This window comes from Hyperolius riggenbachi, chromosome 8 (genome assembly GCF_040937935.1).
Source record: "Hyperolius riggenbachi isolate aHypRig1 chromosome 8, aHypRig1.pri, whole genome shotgun sequence".
Classification (NCBI taxonomy): domain Eukaryota; kingdom Metazoa; phylum Chordata; class Amphibia; order Anura; family Hyperoliidae; genus Hyperolius; species Hyperolius riggenbachi.
In genome coordinates this window covers 126,606,034-126,633,090 of record NC_090653.1, presented here as the reverse complement: position 1 = coordinate 126,633,090, position 27,057 = coordinate 126,606,034, and the positions used below count along the sequence as shown (strand labels likewise).

At 42.8% G+C, this 27,057-nt stretch overlaps 1 protein-coding gene across 6 annotated transcripts in view; it reads left to right on the top strand.

The window, feature by feature from the left end:
• Positions 1-26,009, top strand: part of NRK (Nik related kinase) — a 506,445-nt gene extending 480,436 nt beyond the window's left edge. For all 6 annotated transcript variants that reach the window (XM_068251057.1, XM_068251059.1, XM_068251055.1 and 3 more), the window contains 2 exons: positions 14,043-14,182; positions 18,742-26,009. In XM_068251057.1, the coding sequence (XP_068107158.1) occupies positions 14,043-14,182; positions 18,742-18,828 (227 nt within the window). In that variant the 3' untranslated portion in view covers positions 18,829-26,009. The remainder of the gene's footprint in view (positions 1-14,042; positions 14,183-18,741) is intronic.
• Positions 26,010-27,057: the final 1,048 nt, after the last annotated feature.

Here is a 27,057-nt window from a genome sequence, read left to right as displayed (position 1 = left end):
ACAGTAGGTAGTAGAAATCGAACAAAACTGACAGGTTTTGGACTAGCCTGTCTCCACATGGGGACTTCTCTGGTTCTTCTTTATTTTCAAATGCACTTAGTGAATGTCATTTGATCTGTCCAACTACCAAAAAAGTGTGCAGCGAGCAGGGAGGCTGGCCAGCATGTTCGTATAAAGCCTTCTCAAGGAGTTTCTTTATAAAGAATAAAGGCCATGCTGAATGTCCCCCATGAAGAGATGGACTAGTCCAAAACCTGTCGGTTCTGTCAGATTTCTACTACCTAATGTATGTGACAGCAGGATCGGAGAAAAGTAATTTATGGCTCATGTTACTTTGGAAGAAAGGTACTTCTTATTTGTATAGGTTTATAGGTATTTTAAATTTTACAATTTTTCACGATAATGATCCTTTAACTTTTAAAAATGTAATAGAATAAAAACTCTTTTACGCTACAGTACCAGAATATCTTTTAAAATACAACTTTCCTTTATTATCTCCATATATAAAAAATGCCACTTCTGGGCCATCTTTCATCGGATAGTGGGGAACTTTAAGTTTTATTCGTTTACACAGATCATACAATGACCTTCAGAACATTTCTTACCAGAGGGCAACAAATGAAATGTGAGACACGACAGCAGAAAACCTGTGATCATCAGGATACCATTTATACACAGATTGGCCCATGTAACTGTACTCATTACCTTAATCAATGTGTCCCTTAATTGAGCTAAAAAACACATACTTCATTTTAAATTCAAAGTAGTACTATAAATTACTGTATATGTATATGTTGCTGTAGTAAATGACAAACTATGGCTCAATAAAACATTCAATACTTTAAAAGAGTGTTTAATCACTTGTGACTTTCAGGGCCCTTTTACATGTAACCTGTTACGTCGCCGTGCAGTACGCTCCCTCATCACAAGGTCTCTATGGAGACTTTCATACTTAGACGATGGGGTGGGCTGCGCCAGCAGTAGTCGCATCAGATGTAGAGTCTGAATGGAAGCTGCTGGTAGTGTTGCAGCATCTCTCCTGATTGCTATCATCAATAATGTGAAGTTACTCCCATACTGGAAGTGGCTTCACTGGGCACGAGACCTTATTCAATATAACAATTTAGAAGGTACCGTATTTTTCAGACTATAAGACACACTTTTTCTTCCCCAAAAGTGGGGATCTTATAGTCCGAATAATACATAAAAGGATCGTGCCAAGTCCTCCGTCCCTCTTTGACTGTCCCCTGTATCCTCCGACCCTCTGTATCTGTCCCCCTGTGTCCAATGTCCCCCTTGTCCTCATTTCCTGTGTCTTCTTATGTTCTCGTGTCCCCCTTCCTATGTCCCCTCTCTCCCCATGCACATATTTACATAGCATCCAATCCTAAGTAGCAGCATTTGGGAAGCAAAGTACCAATCAGGTGTGGGGCGCTGTCCCAGACCACCAATCACAGCTCACAGCCACTCACTGCTCCCTGCTTGCTCTTTGATAGGAGCCGATGGTCTTGAGGGCGGGACCATGGCTCCATCATTAGGGCTAATCTCTTCACTCCCTGCTACTGAGTGTGGTCTGAAGTGTAACATAGTTAAGCAGAAACAAAGAGCAGTTAATTTCTTGGCCAAAGGACATACTGATGCTGACAGACTCAGTAGTGCAGATGGTGAGGTGACGAAGGATGAGAATACGAAGATAAGTGCAAACAAGGCAAAACCAGTGTTGAAGACAAACCGTGTAGTTAAAGGAACACAATCAATAACCAAGTGTTCTAAAATGACAATGTTAAATATGTTTCATGTTAAATATCAGAGGCAAAAGCTGTAACTGGTTGTGCGTAGGTAGTACCTGCATTGGAACAAATCATTAGCAAAGGGGAGTCTGTGCTTCAATGTTACACAATCATTGCTGTTCTTACACAATCATTGTATTTTTCTTTGAAAGAAAAAAAAAACCTTTAGTGTGAAAAGCCTGGGTATCAGGTTTCACACACAATTACAAATGTTTATGCTGCACGTTACAAGACACATTTCCTCTGCTCTCCATGCAGACCGCTCATTCAGAGCAGCTGCAGTTAAGCTAGTGAGACCTGTCATCTGCTAAAGGTATAAAGTACACACAGGGTTAACAGATGTTGGGAGAGGGATTCCCCCTCCCCTCATGATTCACTGGTCTGTCACCCAGGCCCGTTAGGGAATTGTGAAAGGAATTTGATAACCGTAAACAAAGAGATAATCAGTGAAATATATACAGCAGTAGCTAGGAACACTTCATAAACTATTCCCATACCAGTTTAAATAAACATGCTAATCTTTGTTCCATTAAAGGATTCTAGTGTCAGGGCTAAGACAAGGGCTTCTAGTGCTCAAGGAAGAGATGCTAAGTGCACTACCCATCAAATCTTGAGTGCTCATTTAGTCTGATTTTGCATAGTACTACCTTTTCCACAACATACACATTTTTTTTAACCAGTGCATGTTTGCAAAATGCTCTTCCATGCCCATACATATGTTCACACACTTTTCAGCCCAGTAGATCAACTCGCCCCCCACGACGGCCGATCACACTGTCTGTGCCTCTCCCCCGCTGCGTAATGCCACGCATGCACCTCTCCATCATCCCTCTGTCGCCCCCCACCGCATAGCAATAGAATGCATTGTCAGCTGCATAGGTATCAGCAGCCGTATATCCTTCTGCTCTTTGTCTCTGCTTCATATCCTTGGTCCTGCAACACCTAGAAATATACAAATTACAGCATGTATGTAGAGTTTTCCATAAAAGCATTGCGTAAAAGCATCACAATTGGATTAACCAAAAACAGAAAATGTAATTCATAAAACAGATGGTATTTGCGATTATTCAGGCTCGAGTGAGCAACTGAGGTGTCCCACAATGCATCACCACTGAATATGCAAATTATCCCTTTATTGTCCCTGATAACACTTCCCGAATGCAATGATGTGTCAGCTTGTTAATATTACAAAGCCAAACTAATCTAACATGCATACAGACTGTTTCGGATTGGCTGATCCTCATCAGTGCATGGCATGGATTAATGTGGCTCTACGGGGTAGGGCTTGAAACACTCAGTTAGGGCTCACACACTATAAGAGCTTTTAAAAAACGTTCCCATTGACTTACATTAAAATCGTGGTAAAATTACCATTGCTGTAAAATTGCGCAATTGTACTGCTATTTTACTGCGATTTTAATGTAAGTTAATGGGAAAGTTTTTTAAAAAGCTCTCAGAAAGCACTGATGGCTAAAAAGCGCTCAGAAAAGCTCTTATAGTTGTGTCTGAGCCCGTACAGTTTGCCCAGCAAGCTCACTCCTAGAAGTGTATAAGGGGCTAAAAAAACCTCTTAAAAATGCTACCCAAAACAGAAATTTGCCTTCACATTTGGGTTAATAATGTCAGAAAATAAATGTCAAATATGCATTACTTTCGGCATGATCCTCTTTTAACAGAAATAGTGTGTTTTTCAAGAATGAAGTTGTCTTTAGTATTGGCGTCCTTCCACAGATCATCAGTCTGTCTAGCCTTTCCACCAGAGAGAACATGAAAGCTGTGTAGTACAAGCTTTCTCAAAGACAGAAAGAGGCTATTTATGAAGTCAATATTTGACTTCTCCCTTAGAGATGATGCATAACGTTAATCAATATCTTAATCGCTTTCAACCTTCTGGCTGCAGCTTATTTTTTTCAGTGTCTGACAAGAGGGGCAGATGCTGGATGTATGACCGGTGTAAGAGTGTATACGTAGCCGGGGATGTTATCTGGGATACAAGCAGCTGTAATCTCTTATGAACTGAGAGATCTTTCATTTAGCTGAATCAATTTGCAGGAATAGATTAGTGTATCAGAAGGACAAGCTTTTGATTTTCTTTTAAACCTCACCTGCTTGTTCTGACAGAATTCTACTGTATTCTGGTCAATGAACACAATCCAAGAACATTATTGATGTTTTTTTTATTGCACTTATTATGGTACAATTATTGACATTATGCTGAGCTCTAAGGGGATTTTCAGACTACAGCAATATGTGTGCTATAAAAAGATTAATAAGGAATAAACTCTGAGATATACTGTCAGGCCTATAAGTGCTGCCTGGAGTCCATAGTTGTGGGAAGTGTTTTTGCAAATCTTCCATGGTTGCTGTATATACTCGCATATAAGCCTAATTTTTCAGCATAACAAATGTGCTGAAAAGTTACCCCCCTCGGCTTATATGCGAGTCAGTGGAGCAAAACAGATGGTGGAGCAGGTTTTGTTACTGGCGGAGGAGCGTAAGAATTGTGCACTAGTGAACCTGCTCTTGCCAGCTTGCACCCTTCTGTGTCCGTGCCCTCCATCCCCTGCAACATGTGTGCGCTGAGTGTGCTGCTCAAGACTACCTGTGTCCCCTGGCTTGTGAAGCATAGCGTGCAAGCAACGTGTCAACGGTGCAATGGTGGGGGATTCTTCCTATGTGGCAATCGCTGTGTCTCATATCTATGACGCCATGTAGTGGCTTCTTGAGACACAACTGTATGATCCTGGAGAACATCTGGCTATGGGGAGGGGGGCAGACTTGTACTGGGGGAACATCTGGCTACTGTGGAGGGGGCTATATTTGGGAGGAGGCTTATAAGCAAGTCAGTCACTTTTTCTTGGTTTAAGAGGGGAAAGTGGGTACCTTGGCTTATACGTGTATATATGGTATATATTGACAAAGTCTTTTAAGTTGCCCATACATCTAGCGATGTATTGCCAGATCTCTCACTGATAAAATCTAATCAGCGAGAGATCTGTTGGCTGCCCATACACCATAGGCCATTTCCTGATCGATTTCAGCATGAAATCTCTTGGCAATCGGCCTCGTGACACCGCCTCTGCCGCCTGGCCACCCTCCAACTGTTAATGTCTCCACCCCATGCCCATGCATTGTCATCTCATCTGCTCGAGCTGTCGTGACCCCCGGTCTCCTCTGCTGTCTCCCCGAGCACCAATGTCACAACTAGCGCTGCCACATGGTGGGGCATATACCATGTGGTGCGTGTGTGTGATGCCACACACACACACACACCTGGCAGTACTCGCCTGCTCGGGGGTGACAGCGGAATGGACCACGAGTCGCTGCTGCTGGACACGAGATCTACAATGCATGGGCATCCGGGAAGGGGGGGATTTACTTTTAGGGGGGCAGCGGGAAGGGATCCATCATGTACATCAGTCATCACGTCACATGCAGGACCAAGATTTTCCAGCTTGCTTGATGAATACATTCAAGTGATTTCAGCTCAAAATCGGTCAAATGATGGCACAGGCATGCTTGTTTCGGCACTGATTTTCATCCGATTTGATAAAATTATAGAATCAGGTGGCCGATTCGCCCGAAATATTGCTAGATGTATGGCCAACTTTAGTCAGATATTTCAGCTGATATTTTGGTATGTGGTGGCGGGCTCTGTTGACAAGTTATAGTTGTGTATAAAGGGATTGATCCCTCAATTCGTTACACAGACATTTAGTAGAGCAAGAGGGCACTAAATCCATGCTGATATTCCTACTAGGATTTTCTGGCATCCACTGGGATTCGATAGCAACAAATGACTGGATTTTTTAACGAGTATCAATCTAAGTTGCTTAAATGCAAATGAAGCTAATCAGGCAACTGTGCAGCAAATAAGCTCTGAGTTAGTGGCAAATTAACAAAGAACATGTGGCAAATTTGGAGTTTTCCTTCTTAGGGAATTTTTATGGATTAGTACTGTATGCAAGTTCAAAGAAGCACTTTTTTCCAGCAAATAAATCCTTTGGGAAATGTTCCAATATCCACAATACAAAAGTATTTACAATAGGGAGAGCATCCAGATGTTTAACATGTCTTTTTTGGAATAGGTGAAATTGTCTGTGAATAATGAAAAAATAAATATATTTCTTAAAGGTTAATTGCCCATGGATGCAGGCTGCTATTTTTGTAGCTGCTATTCCTAAGTAATGTTCAGCATATCCCTGTAATGAATAGTGGAGATGCCGCCGCATGGGCAAGCGGCATGGCGGCCATCTCCGCGTCTCAGCCAGCGGCTGCTGCCGCGCAGCAGCGTGATATTGCTTTGCCTGGTCCTTCTAGTTCACACAGATGGAGAGCTCAGGCGACAGGACCTTTATGCTGCTAGAAGGGGAGTCAGCTGATCAAGCCGATCAGCTGACTCCAGCTATGCTCTGGATTGGCTGAGTGACTGGGGCGGCGGACTGTGGAGCGCTTTTAGTATATATAGGTCTTGCCTGTCACTTGCAAGTTGTCTGCTGTTGCGAACATATACGTGTGAGCGCTCAGACCAGAGTCAGATCCCACAGTGTGTTAGAACCAGCCGGAGCTGGGAATTCACACTGAGTCAGATTCCATTGATAGCTTAAAGTACTATTGCTTGCTACTATTTATGTGCTGACTAGTTCCCGGGTGTTGAGACCAAGGACCTCACACCTAAGACTAGGAGATCACTACATTGTCACTGCCTATATGTTAGACTAGATCCCGTGTGTTGAGACCAAGGACCTCACACCTGAGTCTAGGACTGTGACACATTATTTGTTACTTGTTATGACCTTTGGCTTTCCTGACTACCCTCCTGTCCTCTGATTCGGTACTTCTGCCCATCTGATTATCTGTTGCCAACATTGCCTGTACCTGGATACCGAATCAGTCTTCTGCTTCTGTACTTTGTCTGCCCGTGTGTTGCCGACCTGGCTTGTCTGACCTTTCTGGCTGTCACCTAGCTCTTGGGTGAGCAGCCTTACTGTACACCTGTGACACCTGCTCTTCAGGTGGTTACTAGCTGCTATTTCAGTCCTATGGTCACCGACTCCTCTGGAGGCCATCAGGCAGCATAGCCAGTGGATCTCTACCTCTCTAGGTCAACTGGTTGCAGTACAGTCTGATTCCCTGCCTTTCAGTGAATCCTTGGCTGCAGTACAGTCTGATTCCTTGCTCATCAAGGAATCTCTAACTGCAGACCAATCCTCATCATATCTCTCCAATCAGTGGTCCCTGCCCCTCAGGTGTTCACTGGCTGCAGTACAGTCCGATTCCCTGCCTCTCAGGGAATCCTTGGCTGCAGTAGTGTCTGTATCTCCCGCTTCTCGGGAGATAACCTCTCCGGTTACTGTTGCACAAAACACTATACTACATTGGGTGTCCTGTGTCTAGCTATATTAGTATTATTGGTGATTCTGCAGATCATCACATAATCAGGTATAGCATCTGTATTATTGGTGATACTGCAGATCACCAATAATCAGAAAAATCTGTGTTGCTGACACCAATCGTTACAATCCCTATACAAAAAGTTGAATTTACAATATATATAGACATTTTTATAAGAAAAAAAAATGATTACGATTTAGTGAGCACATATTTTCCTTGGTGAACTAGTAAGAGGTCTCTTAAACTCAATACCAAATAGACCAAGGGACAACAACAACAATGTGAAATTAATTTGCTATCATTTCTGCAACATTCCTTAGTATTCTCCAGACAAGGCAGCCATCAAAACCCAGAAAGGTTTGTGGACCCCATCAGTGGTACACTTCTTGGGCCCCCATGCAAGGTGAAATTCCATGTGTCCCCTCCATAGCAAGACTGGGGTACTGGTCACTAAATATACAAAGCAGTTAATTTGGGTGCCCGACTGGATAGGCGCGTTGCAGCTATGCGGAGCCAAGATGGTGAGTTGGGCACCCGATAGTAGCCGATCAGCTATTACTTGGTGATCCACTATAACATGTTAGGAGAGGAGTTAGTGATAGCCAATAGGAGGGATAAGTTAGCGTAAAGCTGGCCACTAACGATACAATCTTTTTCATCCAATCTTACCATTTCTATGTAATATAAGGTAACTGCCTAAATTATCTATTCAATATATTCACTCAGTTTACCCTTATATTACATAGAAATGGTAAGATTGGATGAAAAAGGTTGGATCATTAGTGGCCACCTTAAGGCACTAGAAGGAGGGTTAGGAGGAGAGGGTTATTGTGAGAATGGGCACAACGTAAGACTATGGTAAAATATCAGTAAGAACAGATTACTGATATTTTCATTATCGGCGGAACCCAGCGCCCAACTCACCAGGCGATACTGCAACATTTACACCCTTGATGGTGGTCCCATCTTAAGATCATGAGAATCTGAGCAGTGTGGGCCTTTTGTGTAAGGTTTACCATTAACCACTTCACCACCACTTATGTACCAGAGCCATTTTCATTATCACTACTTATCACAACCAAAGGATCTATATCTTGTTTTTTTTGCCACCAAATAGGCTTTCTTTGGGTGGTACATTTTGCTATTAATTATTTTATTCTAAATGCAATTTAATGGGGATAATAAAAACAATGGAAACAAAATAATTTCTTAGTTTTTGGCCATTCTAATTTTAAAATGAAACATGCTACTATGGATAAAACCCACACATTTTATTTGCCTATTTGTCTCGGTTATTACAATGTTTGAAACATGTCCCTAGTACAATGTATGGTGACAATATTTTACTTGGAACTAAAGGTTTATTTTTTCAGTTTTGTGTCTGTCACTAACTACAAGCACTTTTTTGCAAAAATTAAATTCAATTACATTAATATACCATCATGACATACATATTAAAAAGTTGAGTCCCTAAGTTAACAATTTTTTTTATGTATTTTTTTAATATACAGTTTTATTTTTTATTGTAAGTGGGAGAGTGGGGGAGGTAAGGGGTTAATTTTAATGGGGAATGAATGTATTTTTATTTAATATAATATATGTACAGTGTCATTTTACTGTTTGCCACTAGATGTCCTCTCCCCCCAGTTTATTAGTGTGTACTGTGAACAGTACACAGGAAGTTTAGCATGGGAGCTTTCACTTTCACTTTCATTTTATATTATTGATGCCGGTGATCATTGATCACTGGCATGTTGATTGGTGAATGGGAATGGTGTTCCAATTCACTGATTACCAAACTACAACTCAGCTGCAGGGTCACGATCAATACATACCGCGCATTAGAAGCTGAAGACAAATATCTACGCTCCTGGAATGGGAACAGTCTTCCTGCGGGGCGTAGATAAAGCAAAGCGGCTAGTGGTTAAAGCAAACTGGACTACAAATTTAAAAGGAATGCATAATAATGTTTAACGTATTTGTTCTACTTATGAAATGTTACAAATCAGTGTTCCAGTTCCCCAACTTCTGGTTTGATTAGCAATAAAGCATCTGAATTTATTGCTGCAATAAAAAAATCTTTTAACTATATAAACATCTGTTGACTTGGAGACTACAACGCAGCTGTATACCCACAGCCATTTTGTACTTACAATGCTTGTCAATCACACCAGAAGGTTCAGCTTTTAGCGAATATAAAAAGTATAACTGAAATATTTAATATTTTGCTAATTTAAAAAAAAACGTTTAAATAACTATTTTTCGTCCAACCCTCCAGGACAGTGACATTGAGATTTGGGCTCCGCCCCCCAGAAACAGGAAACACCCAGCGTGAGCTCTATAAATCTGTTCCCAGGTATCCACACCTCAGTTGTGTGTTTCCTTCCCTGGGAACATGAGCTCTGTAAAGGGAGCTAGCTGGTCAGCAGCCTGGGATAATACGCAATGGAAATACCCAGAGAAAAAACTTTTTATTTCCAGAGGGTTTAGAAAGCGATTCCCCTTTTCAGAAGAAGATGCAAAACTATGGGAAGGTTGTCCCAAGTTAGACGCAGCGTTCAGTCTAATGAATAGGGAGAATGAACTTGCTTTTGAGGATTTGGGTTTCCTTAAAGACCCAGCAGACAAGAAAATTGATTTGTCACTTAAAAAAGCTTATACAGCAGCAGTAACTAACTTTAAGCCTGCTGCAGCCACCACCTGTGTCTCTAGGACCACTTTATTATGGATAGAGAGGGTGGAAGAATTAGTCAAAACTGATGCTCCTAAAAAGGACATTTTAGAAGCTCTGAGTGTTGTTAAGAAATCTAATAATTATGTTACTGATGCTTCAACAGAGTCACTAAGAGTTACAGCAAAGACAACAGCACTAGTTAATGCCCGCATGCCCGCAGAAATCTGTGGCTCAAGACATGGGACGGTAGCCAATCGTCCAAGTCTAAGGCATGTAATCTACCCTTTACGGGGGATCTGTTATTTGGCCCTCAGCTCCAAGAAGTCTTGGAGAAGACGGCAAGCAGGAAATTATCATTTCCGAAGAAAAAGAAATTCAAGCCGAATAGGCCCTTTTTTCGCCGCAATAACCAGGCGAGAGATAAAGGGGTCCAAAAAAGAAGGACTTGGCCAATTAATAAGGAAGGGCCTAGGAGGACTCCGCTGCATAAGCCAGCGGAGCCCCAAAGCAAGCACCAGTGACGCCAGGCTGAAAGTAGGGGGCAGGTTATCTCGCTTTCATCCAGAGTGGAGAAAGATAACCTCGAATCAATTCATTTTAGACCTAATAAAAGACGGGTACAAGATAAGATTCATAAAAAAGCCCCCGGTGAGGTTTGTAAAAACTTTAATGCCGAAAGACAGAGAAGCCAGGATGGCATTACAGGAATTACTCAGAGACATGATGGACAGAAATGTCATAAAAGAGGTACCACCTCAGGAAAGAAACCGAGGGTTCTATTCTCGAATTTTTCTGATCAAAAAGCCAACCGGAAAATTCAGAATGATTCTGAACTTAAAACCACTAAACCCCTTTATTGTATACGAAAAGTTCAGAATGGAAACTGTGTATACGATGAGGAACTTACTGAATGCAGACGTGTTTATGGTGAACATAGATCTGACAGACGCTTATTGGCACATCCCAATCAGAAGGGAGTCTCAAAAGTACCTAAGATTCAGTGTACAAGGAGACGGTGGAGTGCTGCATTATCAATTCTCGTGCCTTCCTTTCGGAATATCTTCAGCACCAAGAGTGTTTACGAAAGTAATGGCAGAGGTGGTAGGAAATCTTAATCTCCAGAACATTATAATAATCCCTTATCTGGACGACCTATTAGTTCTAGCAGACAATGCGGTACTGCTTCAAAGAGATCTGAAGAGGGTGTTAGGTCAGTTAGAAACCCTGGGTTGGTTAGTAAATTACCAAAAGTCACATCTGGATCCATCCCAGGTGATCAAATTTTTGGGGTTCATAATAAATTCACCCCTTCAAAGACTGTTCTTGCCAGAGGACAAGGTGACAAAAGTGCAGTCGACAATAGTCAGCCTTCTAGAGGCAGACGCCATCTCAGTACGGCAGTGCATGAGTATAGTGGGTCTTCTAACCTCAACAGCACCAGCGGTAGATTGGGCAATGGCTCACGTAAGAGTTCTCCAGAACTGGCTACTGGAAAACTGGAACAGAAATCAGGGCGATTTAGAAAGCGTGTTATCAATACCAACCTGGGTAAAGGAATCACTGTCTTGGTGGATGGATATAAAAAATCTTCAGTTAGGAAGACTATGGCGGTCTCCTCCAACAAAGATTATAACAGACGCAAGTTTGATGGGTTGGGGAGCCCATGTGGACGGACTATACCTGCAAGGGTCATGGACAGACCCAGTAAGGGGAGAGTCATCCAACTTCAGAGAAATGAAGACAGTTCATATGGCCCTATTACAAGCATCAGAGTGTCTAAAGGGGCATCATCTTCAGGTTCGTTCAGACAACATAACAGTAGTAGCCTATCTGAACAAACAAGGAGGGACAAGGTCCAGAAAACTCCTAGAAGTGTCACTGAAGATCTTAGATTGGGCAGAGCTGAATCTGCTATCGTTAACAGCAGTCCATCTGAAAGGGACATTAAAACGAATGGCCGACCTTCTAAGCAGACAAAGACTGTCAAATTCCGAGCTGAGGCTCAACCCGGAAGTATTCAGAATGATAACGGCCAGATGGGGGTGGCCCGAAATAGACCTTTTTGCCAATCAGACGAACTCTCAATGCAGAAGGTTTTTCTCTCTAGATCCGAAGGGAGCATGTGCAATAGATGCGTTGGCCCAAGATTGGATCTTCAGCAAAGCATATGCCTTTCCACCAATCCCCTTGATTCCTCTTGTATTACAGAAGTTGAAACTGTCCAGAATGACTCTGATATTAATAGCACCAGATTGGCCAAAACGATCATGGTACCCGTTGTTACTAAAAATGCTGAAAAAAGATCCTTTACTCCTCCCTCAGGAGGAATTACTTTTAGATCAAGAGGAACACAGATGGGTACATGTTCCAAATCTGCATCTAAAAGCATGGTTTCTGAAAGGGATGTTCTGAAGTCCAAGGGCTTGTCAGACAGAGTGATCAAGACGGTTCTGAATAGCAGAAAGAAAGTAACCAGATCGATCTATTCTAAGTATTGGAAGACTTTTTTAGACTGGAAAAAGAGAAATAAAGTTAAAGACAATAAATTACCGACAATTCTGGAGTTCCTGCAAGATGGAATTGAGAGGGGTTTGGCCTTAAGTACAATTAAGGTACAAGTAGCAGCAATTTCTGTTTTCGTTGATAAGAAATTAGCCTTAGATCCCCTGGTGATCAGATTTATGAAATCAGTAGAAAGATCAAGGCCAATAGTTAAGAAATCATGTCCTAGGTGGGACCTATCTTTAGTTCTCAATGTACTTATGGAAGAGCCATTCGAACCTCTAGAAGAAATTTCGTTAAGGACGGTAACTGATTTTTTACCAAAAGTATCATCAGTGTCTAATAGGGGGCAAGAGATAATATTGCCTACCTTCTGCAATAAAGCAGTTCATCCAAAAGAGAAGCAGTGGCACAAGCTGGATGTAAGGAGGTGCTTACTAATATACATAAAAAGAGTGAAGCAACTCAGGAAAACAGACAGGTTATTTGTTAATTTCACTGGAAATAAAGTGGGAGAAAAAATGACCAAAGCTTCGATAGCAAGATGGCTCAAGGTTTGTATTGAGGAAGCTTACAAATTGAGGCAGTTGGAGTCACCTAAAGAGATCACAGTACACTCTACTAGAGCTATGGCAACCTCCTGGGCCTATAGAGCTGGGGCATCGGCATCAGAGATCTGCCGGGCAGCAACATGGAGGAGTGTCAACACGTTCGTCAGACATTACCGTCTAGATCTGATGACAGCAGGAGAACAGTCCTTCGGGAGGAAAGTTCTACAGGCTGTGGTCCCGCCCTAAGGTGGGTGATTCCTTGTTTATCATCTCAATGTCACTGTCCTGGAGGGTTGGACGAAAAAACCAGGATTACGACCTGGTAATTCTATTTTTGACAACCCTCCAGGACAGTCCTTAGTTCCCACCCGTTAAGCATCATGTATTTTGATGTGGGTAAGAAGTATTAGGGTATCCAGTATGACTAGGTTCAGGTCTTGTGCACAACTGAGGTGTGGATACCTGGGAACAGATTTATAGAGCTCACGCTGGGTGTTTCCTGTTTCTGGGGGGCGGAGCCCAAATCTCAATGTCACTGTCCTGGAGGGTTGTCAAAAATAGAATTACCAGGTCGTAATCCTGGTTTTCTATTACTAAACCTAATAATAATAAGAATAAGGAAAAAATGAACTACCGTACATATTCCCTCGCAGTGTGTTTTTGCGGATACATTTTATGTGCGTGTGTTTTCAGCTTAGCTACCTGATAGAAAGGAACTAAGCGCACATAATCTATGAGCAGTTGACACACTAACCCAAAAGAAAAAGGGCAGCCAGAGACCCAGTTTAAACAAGGCATCAGGTGCATGTCTGTGGCTGTCATACTGACTTCATCCGCCTCATTACTCTCAGCTGCTCCACACTTTTGGCCATAAATTGGAATGCATTATAAAGCTTGTACACGCCCCTCTGCTTGACCTTGCTTCCCAAGACATTTGAAACTATGCCATACTGCCACTGCCGTAGTGGATGTCTGGATGATTGCCTCCTGGAAATCCATTACGCAACATTTTGGTAAAATAGAATACAGATTTATTTGATTACATTTTTTAACGTTTGTGTTAATTTAATTCTACAAGTTCAATTTCAGAATTAACATGAATCTTTATGCTTTCTTTTTTTTCCCTTGCAGCTTATTTACAGTCTAATCAAGTAATGGGCTGGGGAGAGAAGGCAATTGAGCTGCGATCTGGAGAGACGGGGAATCTGGAAGGTGTCTTCATGCACAAGAAAGCACAGAAATTAAAGTTCTTGTGTGAGCGGAATGATAAGGTATTTGTTGCCGTGTGAATAATATCCATGTGATTTGCTGTGAATTTATTTCATTTGACAAGTTGGTAGGGCTTCCTTTGTTCAGATTTCAATGTGAAAGCAAATGTTTCCTTTAAAGCAACTGTTGACTTTACCATTCACTATGGACCCTAGGATTAGAACATGTGGTGTGTTCACCCCAGGCGGTGCTTCTGATGGATCCAGGGGGTACTTGGGCTTGATATGATTAAGTATCTTTTCATCTATCCAAGTCTTATGCTGAATACACACGGTGCGCTCGCGCACTCGATTTCCCGCTCGATACTTTGCATGCGAATCGACCTAACGATCCATCGAAATCCAAATCGGACATGTTAGAAATAAACGAATCGACGGGAATCCAGCGGGAAATCGAGTGCGCAAACGCATCGTGTGTATTCAGCATAACAAATGTAGAGTTTTAGAAAATGCTAAATCCTATGTAAGCAACACCACCAAATTAGTATTTTTTAAAGCGAACGTTAAAGTGAATGTTTACCGATTTAAAAATAAAAAAAGTCAGATACTCACCTAAGGAGAGGGAAGGCTCGGTCCTAATGAGCCTTCCCTCTCCTCTCCCGGTGCCCTCAGTATCCTCCGTTCAAATCCCCCGCCGCGGGGGACTTCAGAAGTCTTTGGGAGCACTCAGGCTCCCGAAGACGGGCCGCTCCATACTGCGCACGCGTGAGTGCGTCATAGACCCACGCTAGTGCGTCATAGACGGCGCTCGCAAATGCGCAGTATGGAGCGGCCTGTCTTCGGGAGCCCGAGTGCTCCCGAAGACTTCCGAAACCTCCCTTCTGCGGCGGAAGTTGCAGTATTTGACCGAACTGGTCGAATACTGCTACGGGGGATCCTGAGCGGGACCGGGCACCGGGAGAGGAGAGGGAAGTCTCATTAGGACCGAGCCTTCCCTCTCCTTAGGTGAGTATCTGACTTTTTTATTTTTAAATCGGTACCCATTGGCTTTAACTCAGAACTTCCTCTCTGCTCTAAAAGATTTGTAACAGCATAATAGTCTTTAACTACTTACTGCATTTACTGCAGTATATCTACGCCCTGGAAAACTTCATCTGAAGTCCCAGGGACGTAGATACTTTTCTATTGCAGGAGATGGGCGCCGCTTGCTCCCGTGCAGGTACTCATTGTCACCTGTTAGAGGGGACACGTTAAAGAGAATGCAGTTCCCATTCATTGATCTAAGTCCCCATGTCAATTTTCTCCGGCATCAATGAGGTGCCTGCGGTCATTGTAACTAAGGAAGTAACACGTCCATGCATTACTTCCTGTTCACGTACTTATAGTACGCTAATAGAAAATAATGCACAAGGACATCTTGTGACCAAATAGTAAAATTACACCAACATACTTTTTTTTTTTTTTTATGAAAGACCTACACTTTCATTTAAAATTAACTCCTTACCTCCCACACTCTCCCATAGTATCCAAATCAATGTTTTACATAAAAAAGACAATTAAAAAATACTTAACCACTTAAGGACTGCAGTCATATAATCCCTTAGGCTGCTTACACACCAAGACGTTACAGGCTCCCCCAACGCACAGCAATGTAACACAAGTGGGCTGTTCACACAGCCCACGTTGCGTTACATGTAACGCTGCACGTTCTGTGCAAAGTGCAGCATGCTACGGCGTTGGAGCGGCTATAGCCGCGTTAGACTGTTTGCACATGCGCAGTGGGGGGCGGAGAGGAGGCGGGGAGAGCCAGCTACAGTAGCCGCGCACATGGCTACTTAATATTCACTGCACTGGCGGGCGCTGATTGGCCGGCGGGACCACGTGATGCGGAGTGTCTCGCTCCGCATCACGTGGTCCCGCTGGCCAATCAGCGCCACTCTGGGAGACATTATAGGACTCGAGCCGCCTAACGCGGCTCACTCTACCGTCGGCTCTTGCAGCACCATACGTTGTGTTAGGTGCACGTTATGCGACCTTAACGTGCCACCTAATGCAACGTCTTGGTGTGCAAGAAGCCTTAAGGACCAGACACTTTTTTTCCATTCAGACCACTGCAGCTGGTCATACAACCTACCACCTAAATGAATTTTACCTCCTTTTCTAGTCACTAATACAGCTTTCTTTTGTTGCTATTTGATTGCTGCTGTGATTTTTAGTTTTTATTATATTCATCAAAAAAGACATGAATTTTGTCCAAAAAAAAGATTTTTGTAACTTTCTATGCTGACATTTTTCAAATAAAGTAACAATTTTATATACATTTTTGACCAAATATATTGTGCTACATGTCTGCGATAAAAAAAAAAATCCAATAAGTGTATATTTATTGGTTTGGGTAAAAGTTATAGCGTTTACAAACTATGGTGCAAAAAGTGAATTTTCCCATTTTGAAGCATCTCTGACTTTTCTGAGCACCTGTCATGTTTCATGAGGTGCTAGAATTCCAGGATAGTATAAATACCCCCCCAAATGACCCCATTTTGGAAAGAAGACATCCCAAAGTATTCACTAAGAGGCACTTGTGACAAAAAAAAATCTTCTATGAACTCATCATACTCCTAACTGAATACCTTGGGGTGTCGTCTTTCTAAAATGGGGTCACTTGTGGGGTTCCTATACTGCCCTGGCATTTTAGGGGCCCAAAACCGCGAGGAATAGTCTGAAAACCAAATGCCTCAAAATGACTGTTCAGGGGTATAAGCATCTGCAAATTTTGATGACAGGTGGTCTTATGAGGGGCCGAATTTTGTGGAAGCAGGGTGGCCTCTTAGATGACAGGTTGTATTGGCACTGAAGTGCAGGATGTTCTCAAATTATGACCTGGACATGGCAGCAGAGAACATGGGCATGTGATGTATTGAGTGTGTAGACCGATAAGACCGCAATACATTCTTTTTGACTAGACCCATGTGAAGGAGAATGCTCCAAAAAATGTTAAGTTCGGAAACTTGGAGTGGTTTCCACCGAAAAGGCTGGGCATGGTAGCTTCTTGGATTGGCGGTTGCGCATTGTGTGGCATAACAGTTGGTCTCAGCCACAATTAAGTCGTAGAGACCAGCAGTGATCAGGAAAAAAAATACTGTCACTGCGGTGGGGCAGGTGAGGGTTAGGCCGGGTGATCAGAAGCCTGCAGGGGGCAGATTAGGACCTGATCTGATGGATAGGAGTGCTAGGGGGTGACAGGAGGTGATTGATGGGTGTCTCAGGGGGTGATTAGAGGGGAGAATAGATGTAAACAATGCACTTGGGAGGTGATTTGAGGGCGGGTCTGCGGGCGATCTGAGGGTGGGGGCGGGTGATCAGGTGCCCGCAAGGGGCAGGTTAGGGTCTGATCTGATGGGTGGCAGTGACAGGTGGTGATGGGGTGATTGACAGATGATTGACAGGTGATCAGTGGGTGATTACAGGGGAGAATAGATGTATACAGTACACAGGGGGGGGGGGGGTCTGGGGAGGATCTGAGGGTGTGTGTGTGTGTGTGGGGGGGGGGTGATCAGCAGCCCTCACAGGGCAGTTTAGGGCCTAATCTAAACTTTAGTGTTGACAGATAGTGACAGGGGGTGATTGATGGGTGATTGGGTGCACACATTGGTCTGAGGGGGTGATCAGGGGGGGGGGGGGGTCTGAGGGGTGCTGTGGGCGATCAGGGGGCAGGGGGGGGGGACAGGATCAGTGTGCTGCTGTTTACATGCACTGCTGCAACCTCCCCTGGTGGTCCCTCGATCACTGGGACCACCAGGGCAGGAGGCAGCTTGTATAATACGCTTTGTATACATTACAATTATTATATGCTTTGAACGCGGCAGATCGGGGATTAACAACCCGCCGGCATTGCTAATTGGCCGGCGAGTTTATGACGTGGGTGGGCAGAGCCTAATGCCGGCAGATGCGCGCGCCCCGGATATTCAGTCCCCCAGGTACTGCCGCCGATCGGCGTTAGGCGGTCCTGGGGGTGCCACTTTTGATTGTATTACCTATCTATTTTAATTAACATAACTAATGTAACTTAATGACAGTATGTTTGTTTAGGCTGAAGTTCCTCTGTAAAGCACTTATGGGGATATTAGGCCTGTCCCCATTCAGGCTAAAAAATCGCTCTCTGTAGAAGGAAAGAAGGGGTGTTCACCCATCCACCAGGTGGATAACAATAATTGCAATGGAAACAGAGGCGCCAGCAAAGTAAAAATTGATCATAGGTAAAAACAGATAAAAGTTGGGGGGCAAGGGTAGACTTACCTCCCCAAAACCAAACACAACCACTTTGTATGGTTTAAACAAGATTTACAGAGGCGCACCTCCCCACCTTTGCCCCCCAACTTTTAGCTGTTTTTACCTTTGATCAATTTTTACTCTGCTGGCGCCTCTGTTTCCATTGCAATTTTAAATGTAATGATGGGTCTTTTTATTTAAAAAAAAAAATTGAATGTAGGTGTAATTTTACTATTTGGCCACAAGATGTCTTCACACATTATTTCCAATTAGTGTACTATAGGTACTATAAGACATAAAGTGTTCTATACTAAACTGAATTGTTCTAAATGAAATATTTTTTTTTTTTTTAGGTGTTTTTTGCTTCAGTTCAGTCCGGTGGTGGAAGCAGTCAGATCTACTTCATGACTCTGGGACAAAGCACTCTATTCAGCTGGTAACCAACAATGAGTGCCTGGAAAAGTGATAAGCAGTGGGGACCATAACATGCTGCTCTATTAGCATGCACTATAAACCAAAAAGAGCTGCTTCTGCTGTGTATTGGTTTTAGCAGGTGGTCTTCTTGGATATAATTTGAAAGAAGCAAACCGTCACTTACCTGTAGCATTCACAGATTTCAGTCCATTATGTCACTTGAGACATACATTCTGCACTAGTACAGTATTATAGATAAGTCGGGCTGCCAGAAGTTTCCTCAAGTGCTGTAGCAAAGGATTCTGGGGTGTATTAATAGCAAATGTTACGGTAGTGCAAAAAACTAAGGTGCTGTGAGGAAGCATATATATATATTGTGCGCGTATCAATACTTTGAATATTAAGCATTACTTGCATAAAACTGGTACATACTTAATTACGTAGCGCGTACCATTAAATATGGAGCCTATCTTATATATAGTTTAGTCGTAACAATCCAGGGTCACCAAAAAGACTTAGGAAATGGACTTTGAATGGTCATTGCTCCAAAAAAGTGGGTTTAACTACCTTCTCTCTTGTTATACATGCGTGTATATCTCAGGGTCTGTATTGGCAGTAAGGAAGGCCTCCTTCCTCCTGTTCTGGTCTTCATAGTATTAAATATGGTAGTTGAAAACCCAAAGAGCAAAAATTAGACTGGCACATTTAAAGGCACATTTAAACTCAGATGCAAAGTGCCAGAAGAATCAGTGGAAAACGCCTCCTGCTGCTATGCTGTGACCCTTTCATGGAACAAAGTGCAATATTCAAGTGCGGTAAGCCATAGCAACCAAGCAGGAAGGCTTTTTATTGTGCTACCTGCTCTGTACTGATAAGAGGGTAAAATCTCGAGTCCTTATGAGTCCTTAATCTGTGCACTGTTTTGTTAAGGTGTCTTGGAGAACTATCAAACTCCTTTATATTGCACTTTTGCTCAGAATTTGATTATGTACCAATAACACTGTATATAAATCTTACTTGAAGAACAGAAGCTTCTATTAAAATGTAGAAATCCTACATTCTACAATGTAAAAATATATCTGTAATATAGTTAGACTGACATTTAGACTGGCTAATTTGACTTGAGATGGCAATTTAATATAAAAGTAATACACTCAAAATAAATTTTAGGCATAATGGGCTTTATTGATTTTAATGATTTCATGAGTTAACTTCAAAACAATGGCACATTAGTGTCCTTTTAAATCTAGAAAGATTTACAGCCAGTACTTAGGCAGTTTACAGCCAGTGACAGACTGAAGTGGGGGTATATTTAGTTTTATGCTTCATCCAGTATTATTTGTCAGACAGGCATGTCATGACACTTGAATTCATTTGTCTAATAAATACTGTACAAAGAAATTTTATATAAAATAAATTAGAAATGTATGATGAAATAACTTACAGCACTGATTCCTGCACAATATATTACTACGTAAGCATTAACTAAGCCCCGATCGGGTTATTTATTTGAATACTATGCTTTATAAAAAAATATTTAAGCATGTTATATGTAGATTAAAGTGTATCAGACACTAAGAAATAAAATGAATCAATACTTACCCAGGGCTTCCTCCAGCCCTATAAGCACGTATATGTCTCTTGGCGTCCTCCTGCGGTCTGCCGTTCTGCCGCGATCAGCCCCACTAATAGCTCAGTTGGGTCAGTCCGGGTCTACTGCGCATGTGCGGGAGGTCTGCGCATGCGCAGTAGACGGGAACTGGCACGACTGAGCCAGTTACCGGGGCTGATCGCGGCTGAATGGCAGATCACGGGAGGACAGTGAGGGACTCGCACGTGCTTATGGTACTGGCAGGGCCGGATTTGTACTCTTTACCGCCCAAGGCCACTGTCACCAGCCGCACCCATTCAGTATAGTAGTCAGATGACCCCTCCCCACACTCCCCCTAGCATATGTAACCTGAGGTCCCCCCTCCAGTATAGGTAGCCAGATGACCCTTCCCTCCTTTTTCTCCAGTATAAGTGGCTAGATGACTCTCTTAATCCCTCCTCCCCCCCTCCAGTATAGTAAGCCAGCTTGTCTTCCCACCGCAGCAGCCATCAGTGTCACTCATTTCTCAGCTCGTCTCCAGTACCGAAGGTTTATCTTCCCCTCTGTCTCCAATGCTGCCCAAGTCAATAGCCACCCGCCACAATGAAAATGTGCACAGAGAGCAAGGTGGCCGCTGCACAGATGGCTAGCAGCAGAGTACCGCGGTCAGGCGCTTGCCTGATCTCCCTGCATTGCAGCATTTGCAAGCTTGCAAATGCTGCATAAGTTTAGCCTGCTGCTTTGGTGCCCTTGCTTCTGTGGTGCCCTAGGCCATGGCCTATATGGCCTTGGCCTAAATTCCGGCCCTGGGTACTGGAAGAAGCATGGGGAAAGTATCGATTCAGTCTATTTCTTAGTCCCTGGTTTACTTAAAAGATGATATGTAGTATGCGTATTGAGAATAACATATAAAGTAACTTGCACAGATTAATGGAGTATTGTAACCTATAGCAACTAGATATTTGCTCTCAAGAAATTTCTGTAATGGGATGAGTAAAAAAATATGTTGACCACTACCACCAAATCAGAGAATAGGGTATGTCACTTTTGCTTCCTGTCTTATTATACATAAAATTATAGGTGAAATTATAGGTAAAAATTAAAAGGTAAAAATTGCTCATCTCTACCAGTGTTGTTCGGCCCGGTTCACATTTGTGTTTTGAGCCAAAAGGATCCGGTGAGCGGATCTGGTCTCCGCTTCACCAGATCCGGATGGCTCTGTCTGCGGCCTGGTTCACATAGTGAAAATGGATCTGATCAATGATCTGATCTGTTTTCACTCAGCAAACACATACCTAATCTTCAGTAGCAGCCAGTGGTAGTGGCTTCCTCTTCTTCCACTGTGATTACACAGCACGTCATGTGTCATGTAGTCACATAACGCGGAAGAAGACGGAAGCCTCTACCGCTGGCTGCTACTGAAGATTAGGTATGTATAAACCCTCCCTCACCCACCCGCAAGGCTGCTGCCGCCTTCCCTTACCCTCCCGTCGCTCGGGTTCGTGTCGGCCCATGCCCCCATCCCCCGTGGAATAGTCCATTTCTTCAGTAGTGTGAAGAAACATTCAGTTTTCCATTTCCCCAATGCTGCAGTATTTTTTGTCCGGATCCGTTCCGCTAAGCAGAACGGTCCGGAAAATTAGGGCCTGCAGCAATTTTTAGATCCGAGACAGTAACGTACAGAACGTATCCGTGTCAACGGACGCATGTGAATGGATCCATAGGTTAACATTGGATCCTTTTACATCCGTTCCTTTTGTACAGTATACGTTCCGGTTACGCGACGCAAAAAAAAACGCTAATGTGAACCGGGCCGAAAACAAACTAATACAAGCAAAAAAGCAAATGTGTATTTTATTCTGTGGCTGTGCAAAACACATTAGCATCTTCTGGTCCTTATTCGATTAACTCTTTCTCCTTCATTATACTTTCACACCTTATCAATAAGATGCTTTTTAAGCCATCAGTAAGCAAAAAAGTACTTTTAGTTACTTTTTTCAGTTGCACAGTGCTGAAAAGTTATTTTAAACAGAAAATGACACATTGGCCCATATGCAATTAACTTTTCCTCCTGAGTTATCTCCTAGGAGATAATTTTCATCTTCTCTTTAAAATAAGTTTTCATCATTTTACAGTTGAAAAGGTACCCAAAAGTTGGTGAGAAAGTAGTATCAAAATGATTTTAAATATTGGTGTGAAAATATCACCTAGGAGAAAACTCAAGAGGAAAAAGTGAATTGCATATTATTATTATTGATTTATAAAGCGCCAACATATTCTGTGGCGCTGTACAAAGTAAGAAACAAACATGGATTATAGAATTGGTAATGACAGTGATAAAATTAACATGATAAATAAAATGGGCCATTATCTCCTAGGAGAACACTTAGGAGAAGAAGTGAATTGTATAATGGTCAGGGATGTTTTTACATTATAAATAAAATGCCTTTTTATCCAACAAGTAAGAAAGTAAGAAAATACTTCATAATTTTGACAGTACTTTTTCACCTACTTTTTGGCACTTTTTCAATTGCAAAGTGCAAAAGTTAAAAGTGTAAATGTGAAAAAAGCCAGATACTTACTTATAGAGACAGAAGGCTCTGGATCCTATTGAGCCTTCACTGCCCCCTCTCAGTCCACTCATTCCAGCGCCGTCATCCCTATAAACCAACTGGTTGAGTACACCTCCGTGAGCACTCAGAAAGGCTTTGGGAACTCTTGTGTCCCTGAGCGCTCCTGAGGACGGGCGGCTTGTACTAGTGCGGGGTCGCCTGTCTGCGTGCTACTATGGATTTGCCCATCTTCAGGAGCACTCGGGGACATGAGGGCTCCAGGAGGTGGCAAATTCAAATGGGGGTGACAGCTCTGGAACTAAGACCCAGAGGGAGAGTTGGGAAGGCTGTTAAAGGAGTTATCAGGCAATTATAATGAAAATAAGTGCAACTTACCCGGGGCTTCGTCCAGCCCCAAGCTCCCAGCATGTCCCTCGCTGCAGCTCCGCTGTCAGCCGTTCGCCGCCGCTGCCTCTTGGACCCCGGCGACGACGTCAGGCCGACCTGGAGGTCGGCCTGCACTGCACCTGCGCGAGCGGCGCTGTCAATCACCGCCACGTGGACCAGAGTGTACTGTGCAGGCGCAGAACCACTGTGCCTGCGCATTCCAGCTCTGTAAAGGAGGCCACACACCAAACAATTTTTTAAATATCTGTTCAATTCAAGAATTGCAAACAATTTTTCTGACTGATTGTAACATTTCAAAACTATGACCAATGTGTACCACACACACATGTTCAATTTTTCCCCAATTATGATAAAAATGATTGGAAAATCTGAGAAAATTGATAGGGTGTGTATATTAATAAATTGACAATCTAATACACAGAAACAAAAATGAAAGAGAGTCTCTTATGCAAGAATGAGAGGAGGTGACTAGAGAGGAAGAGAGGAGAATGTTGTTAGTGGAGCAGAGTTTCCATGCAGTAGTATCTGGAGACAAGAATAGTTAAGTAGGGAGCAGAAAGCCTGTAGTGTGTTCCGTAGGTGAGAGTTAGGTTCTTGAATTGATGGAGAGACAAAAAAGGTCAGTTAGTGTCAGGATAGGTGGATGAGTCATGCCCTAGAGTTCATGCGGACTGGAGTGCAGCTAAATGGTTAGCAGGCAGGCAGTTTCAGCAATAACAAGTATGGGGGATACAAGGGCTTCCTTGAAAGTAGATGGGAAAGTTACAGTGAAGAGGTTGAAAAGAGGGGTTAAGGCAGGTATGATGGAAGAGGAAAGGTCAGTAATGATGTGAGAGGGCACAGGATCAAGGCGGCAGGTGGTGAGACATGGTTTATAGATGAGAGAGAAAAAGGTGTGTTCAGTTAGCCGAGAGAAGATAAGAGGATGTGAGGTTTGGGGTCTGTATGTGGGGGCTAGGTGGGGAGTAAACCTGTTTAGGATGTTGCAAGTTTGTCTTTGAAGAATGAGACAAGTCCTTATCTGAGATGCAGGGGGTGGGAGCAGACAGTGAGAAGGCAGTTGAAGGTAGAAAAAGAGCTATTTGGGACTATAGGACTGTGAGGGGATAAGGGAGAAGAAGTAGGAATGTTTAGCTAAGCCTGTCTGAGTTTATGCAGAGCATCTTTGTAACTCTGGAAGTCCTTAAAGGGACCCTGAGCATTGCAAAGAAAAGGAAATCTGGACTTACCGGAGTCGCCGGATTACTGGAGCCACCAGCGAGACCATGGGAGGGACAAAGAGGATACCGGGGGACCCCGCAGGCAATGGGGGCTGGAAGAAGCCCCAGGTAAATCCAGATTTTTTTTTTGCACTGCTCAGGGTCCATTTGTTGTTCAGCTACATGGGAATGGCGATATAAAAGTTTGATCTCCTCAGTAAGCCAGTCTTGATGATAGGCCCAATGATGGTGGACTGTGAAGCAAGCGACAGCAGATTAAAAGGTAGATATTAACTACTAATCCAGCATCAGAGAAAAATGTTAATGTGAGAAGGGAATGCAGAGAGGCTGATATAGTCTGTAGGTTAAGGTTGTGGATATTTCTGTACATGGGCCTGGGATCCAGTTGTGGTGTTGCAGATTTATTACATGTAAGAAGAGTGAATTTGGGGAAGTTGTGGGTATGAGGAAGTTTGATATGGAATGGCAGAGCGTGAAAATCCAATCCAGTGTGGCCATTGACATGAGTTGGAGGACCAATTTGTGAGGGCTAGGCAGGTGGTGAGTGACAGAAACTTGGAAGCTGACAAATTAGTGGTATCATTGGGGATGTTGAAATTGCCAAAAATAACTGAAGGCATGTCAGTGGACAGGAAGAAGAGGGCTATGCCGAAAAGTGGTCCAGAAAAAGGGTGGCTGGTCCTGGAGGACAGTAGATCACAGCGATTTGAAACTGGATGAGTGAGTAGATGTAGACTGCATGGGCTTCAAATAGGAGAAGGCAAGATTTGGACAGAGGGAGCTCCTAGGAGACAATTTTTCATCTTTTGTTTAAAATAACTTTTGCACTCTGAAATTGAAAAAGTACCAAAGATTAGGTAAAAAAAAGTACTGTCAAAATTATTGTGAATATTTTCTTGCTTGCTGGTGGCTTCTTTTTATAATGTGAAAATATCCCCTAGGAGAAAACTTAGGAGAAAAAATAAATTGGATGGGACTACTTGTCCCAATTTGTTTGAAACATTGCTAACATCACATTCAAACCCTTCTTATTCAAAAAACAATAATAGTTCTCGATTTCAACATTTGTTACGTTGTCTGTATCAGCATCAATTTTTATATAATGTTTACATGATTTGAAATATATTTGCATCCCCCAAAATGACCAGCAATGACTTATGTTGTAGTAAAAAAAAAAAACTGGGATTAGAATTTCAGTAATGGTTGCTCTGTGCTTCTTCACAACTCAGTCACTGTAATTATCTTACACCGTCGTGATGGAATATTTTAAACATGACAAAACTATAAGGAAAACCTATGTACACGCAGGATGTGCAATACTGAAAACCCCACATCCTATATCCAACTGTATATTTAAATGCAGCATATGTTCTTAATGCTAACGAACTGTATGAAATGATTTGTCAATTAATAATAAAAAGTTATTGCCAAAGGCACATCTGTTTTGTGTGTTGTTATTATTCTCCATCAGTGGCGCGAATCCACATGGGCACAGCTTGACCATCAAAAGAGGAATCTTTCGATTCTGTCATCCTGTTTGATTACAGCAGATGCAACTTAATTGGCAGCAAAGCCTCACAAGGCACTGCTGTTTGCTCATCACTTGAAATGTGAAATATTCCAAGTGGCTTCACTGTTTGTTATTGTGGTAAAATACACATTGCGTTACCCCCGGGGGAATGTGAATTAAATATGCCTCAAGCGGAGACCGAACAAAACCATTGAGGGACATTGATGAGAAGCACATAAAGGGAAGCGTTGGGCATCTGTAGTTTACATACTTTTTGGCAATTATGTGACATGTTCTGATCATTTGTGAGATAACTTTGTGTGTTTTAACAGCTCGGTCAAAATTGCATGTGTCCCCAAGCTCCTTACAGGGTCAATATTAGATGGAAACTTGTACATAAAGCGTTTTGCTATCTTACAAACTGTTAAAGTAAATGTGAAGCAAATAAAAAAGAAAAATGAAGGCTCTGGATCCTATAGATCCTTCCCTGTCCTCTCTCGGTCCCCGCGTTCCAGTGCTCCAACTGGTCGAATACACCTCTGTGAGCTCTCGGAAAGGCTTCAGGAGCACTTGTGTCTCCACAGTACGGATCTGTCTGTCTTCGGAAACACTCAGTGGCACGAGTGCTTCTGAAGCCTCCGACGGTTCACTAGGGCGGCAATGGGATTTTTAACTTTCCCATGTAAATGTGCCACCAGTTATCAATTTCCAAAGATTGACTTGTAAGCACATGTTACAATTCAGGCTAGATTCACATATGGTGCTGTGCGATTTGTGTGTGGCAGAAGACCCCACTGCAGCACATCACACCTGATCTTTTGAATGTGTACAGCATCTTTGTGTGCAGCATCTTGCAAAGATTTTTATCTGATGGGGAGTTCAGCTCAATAGAATAGACTGTGTAGAGTATGGCTCTCATACTACATGGAATGGGGTAAAATTGGTCTGTGATCTTTCATTTTCCAAAGACCTTT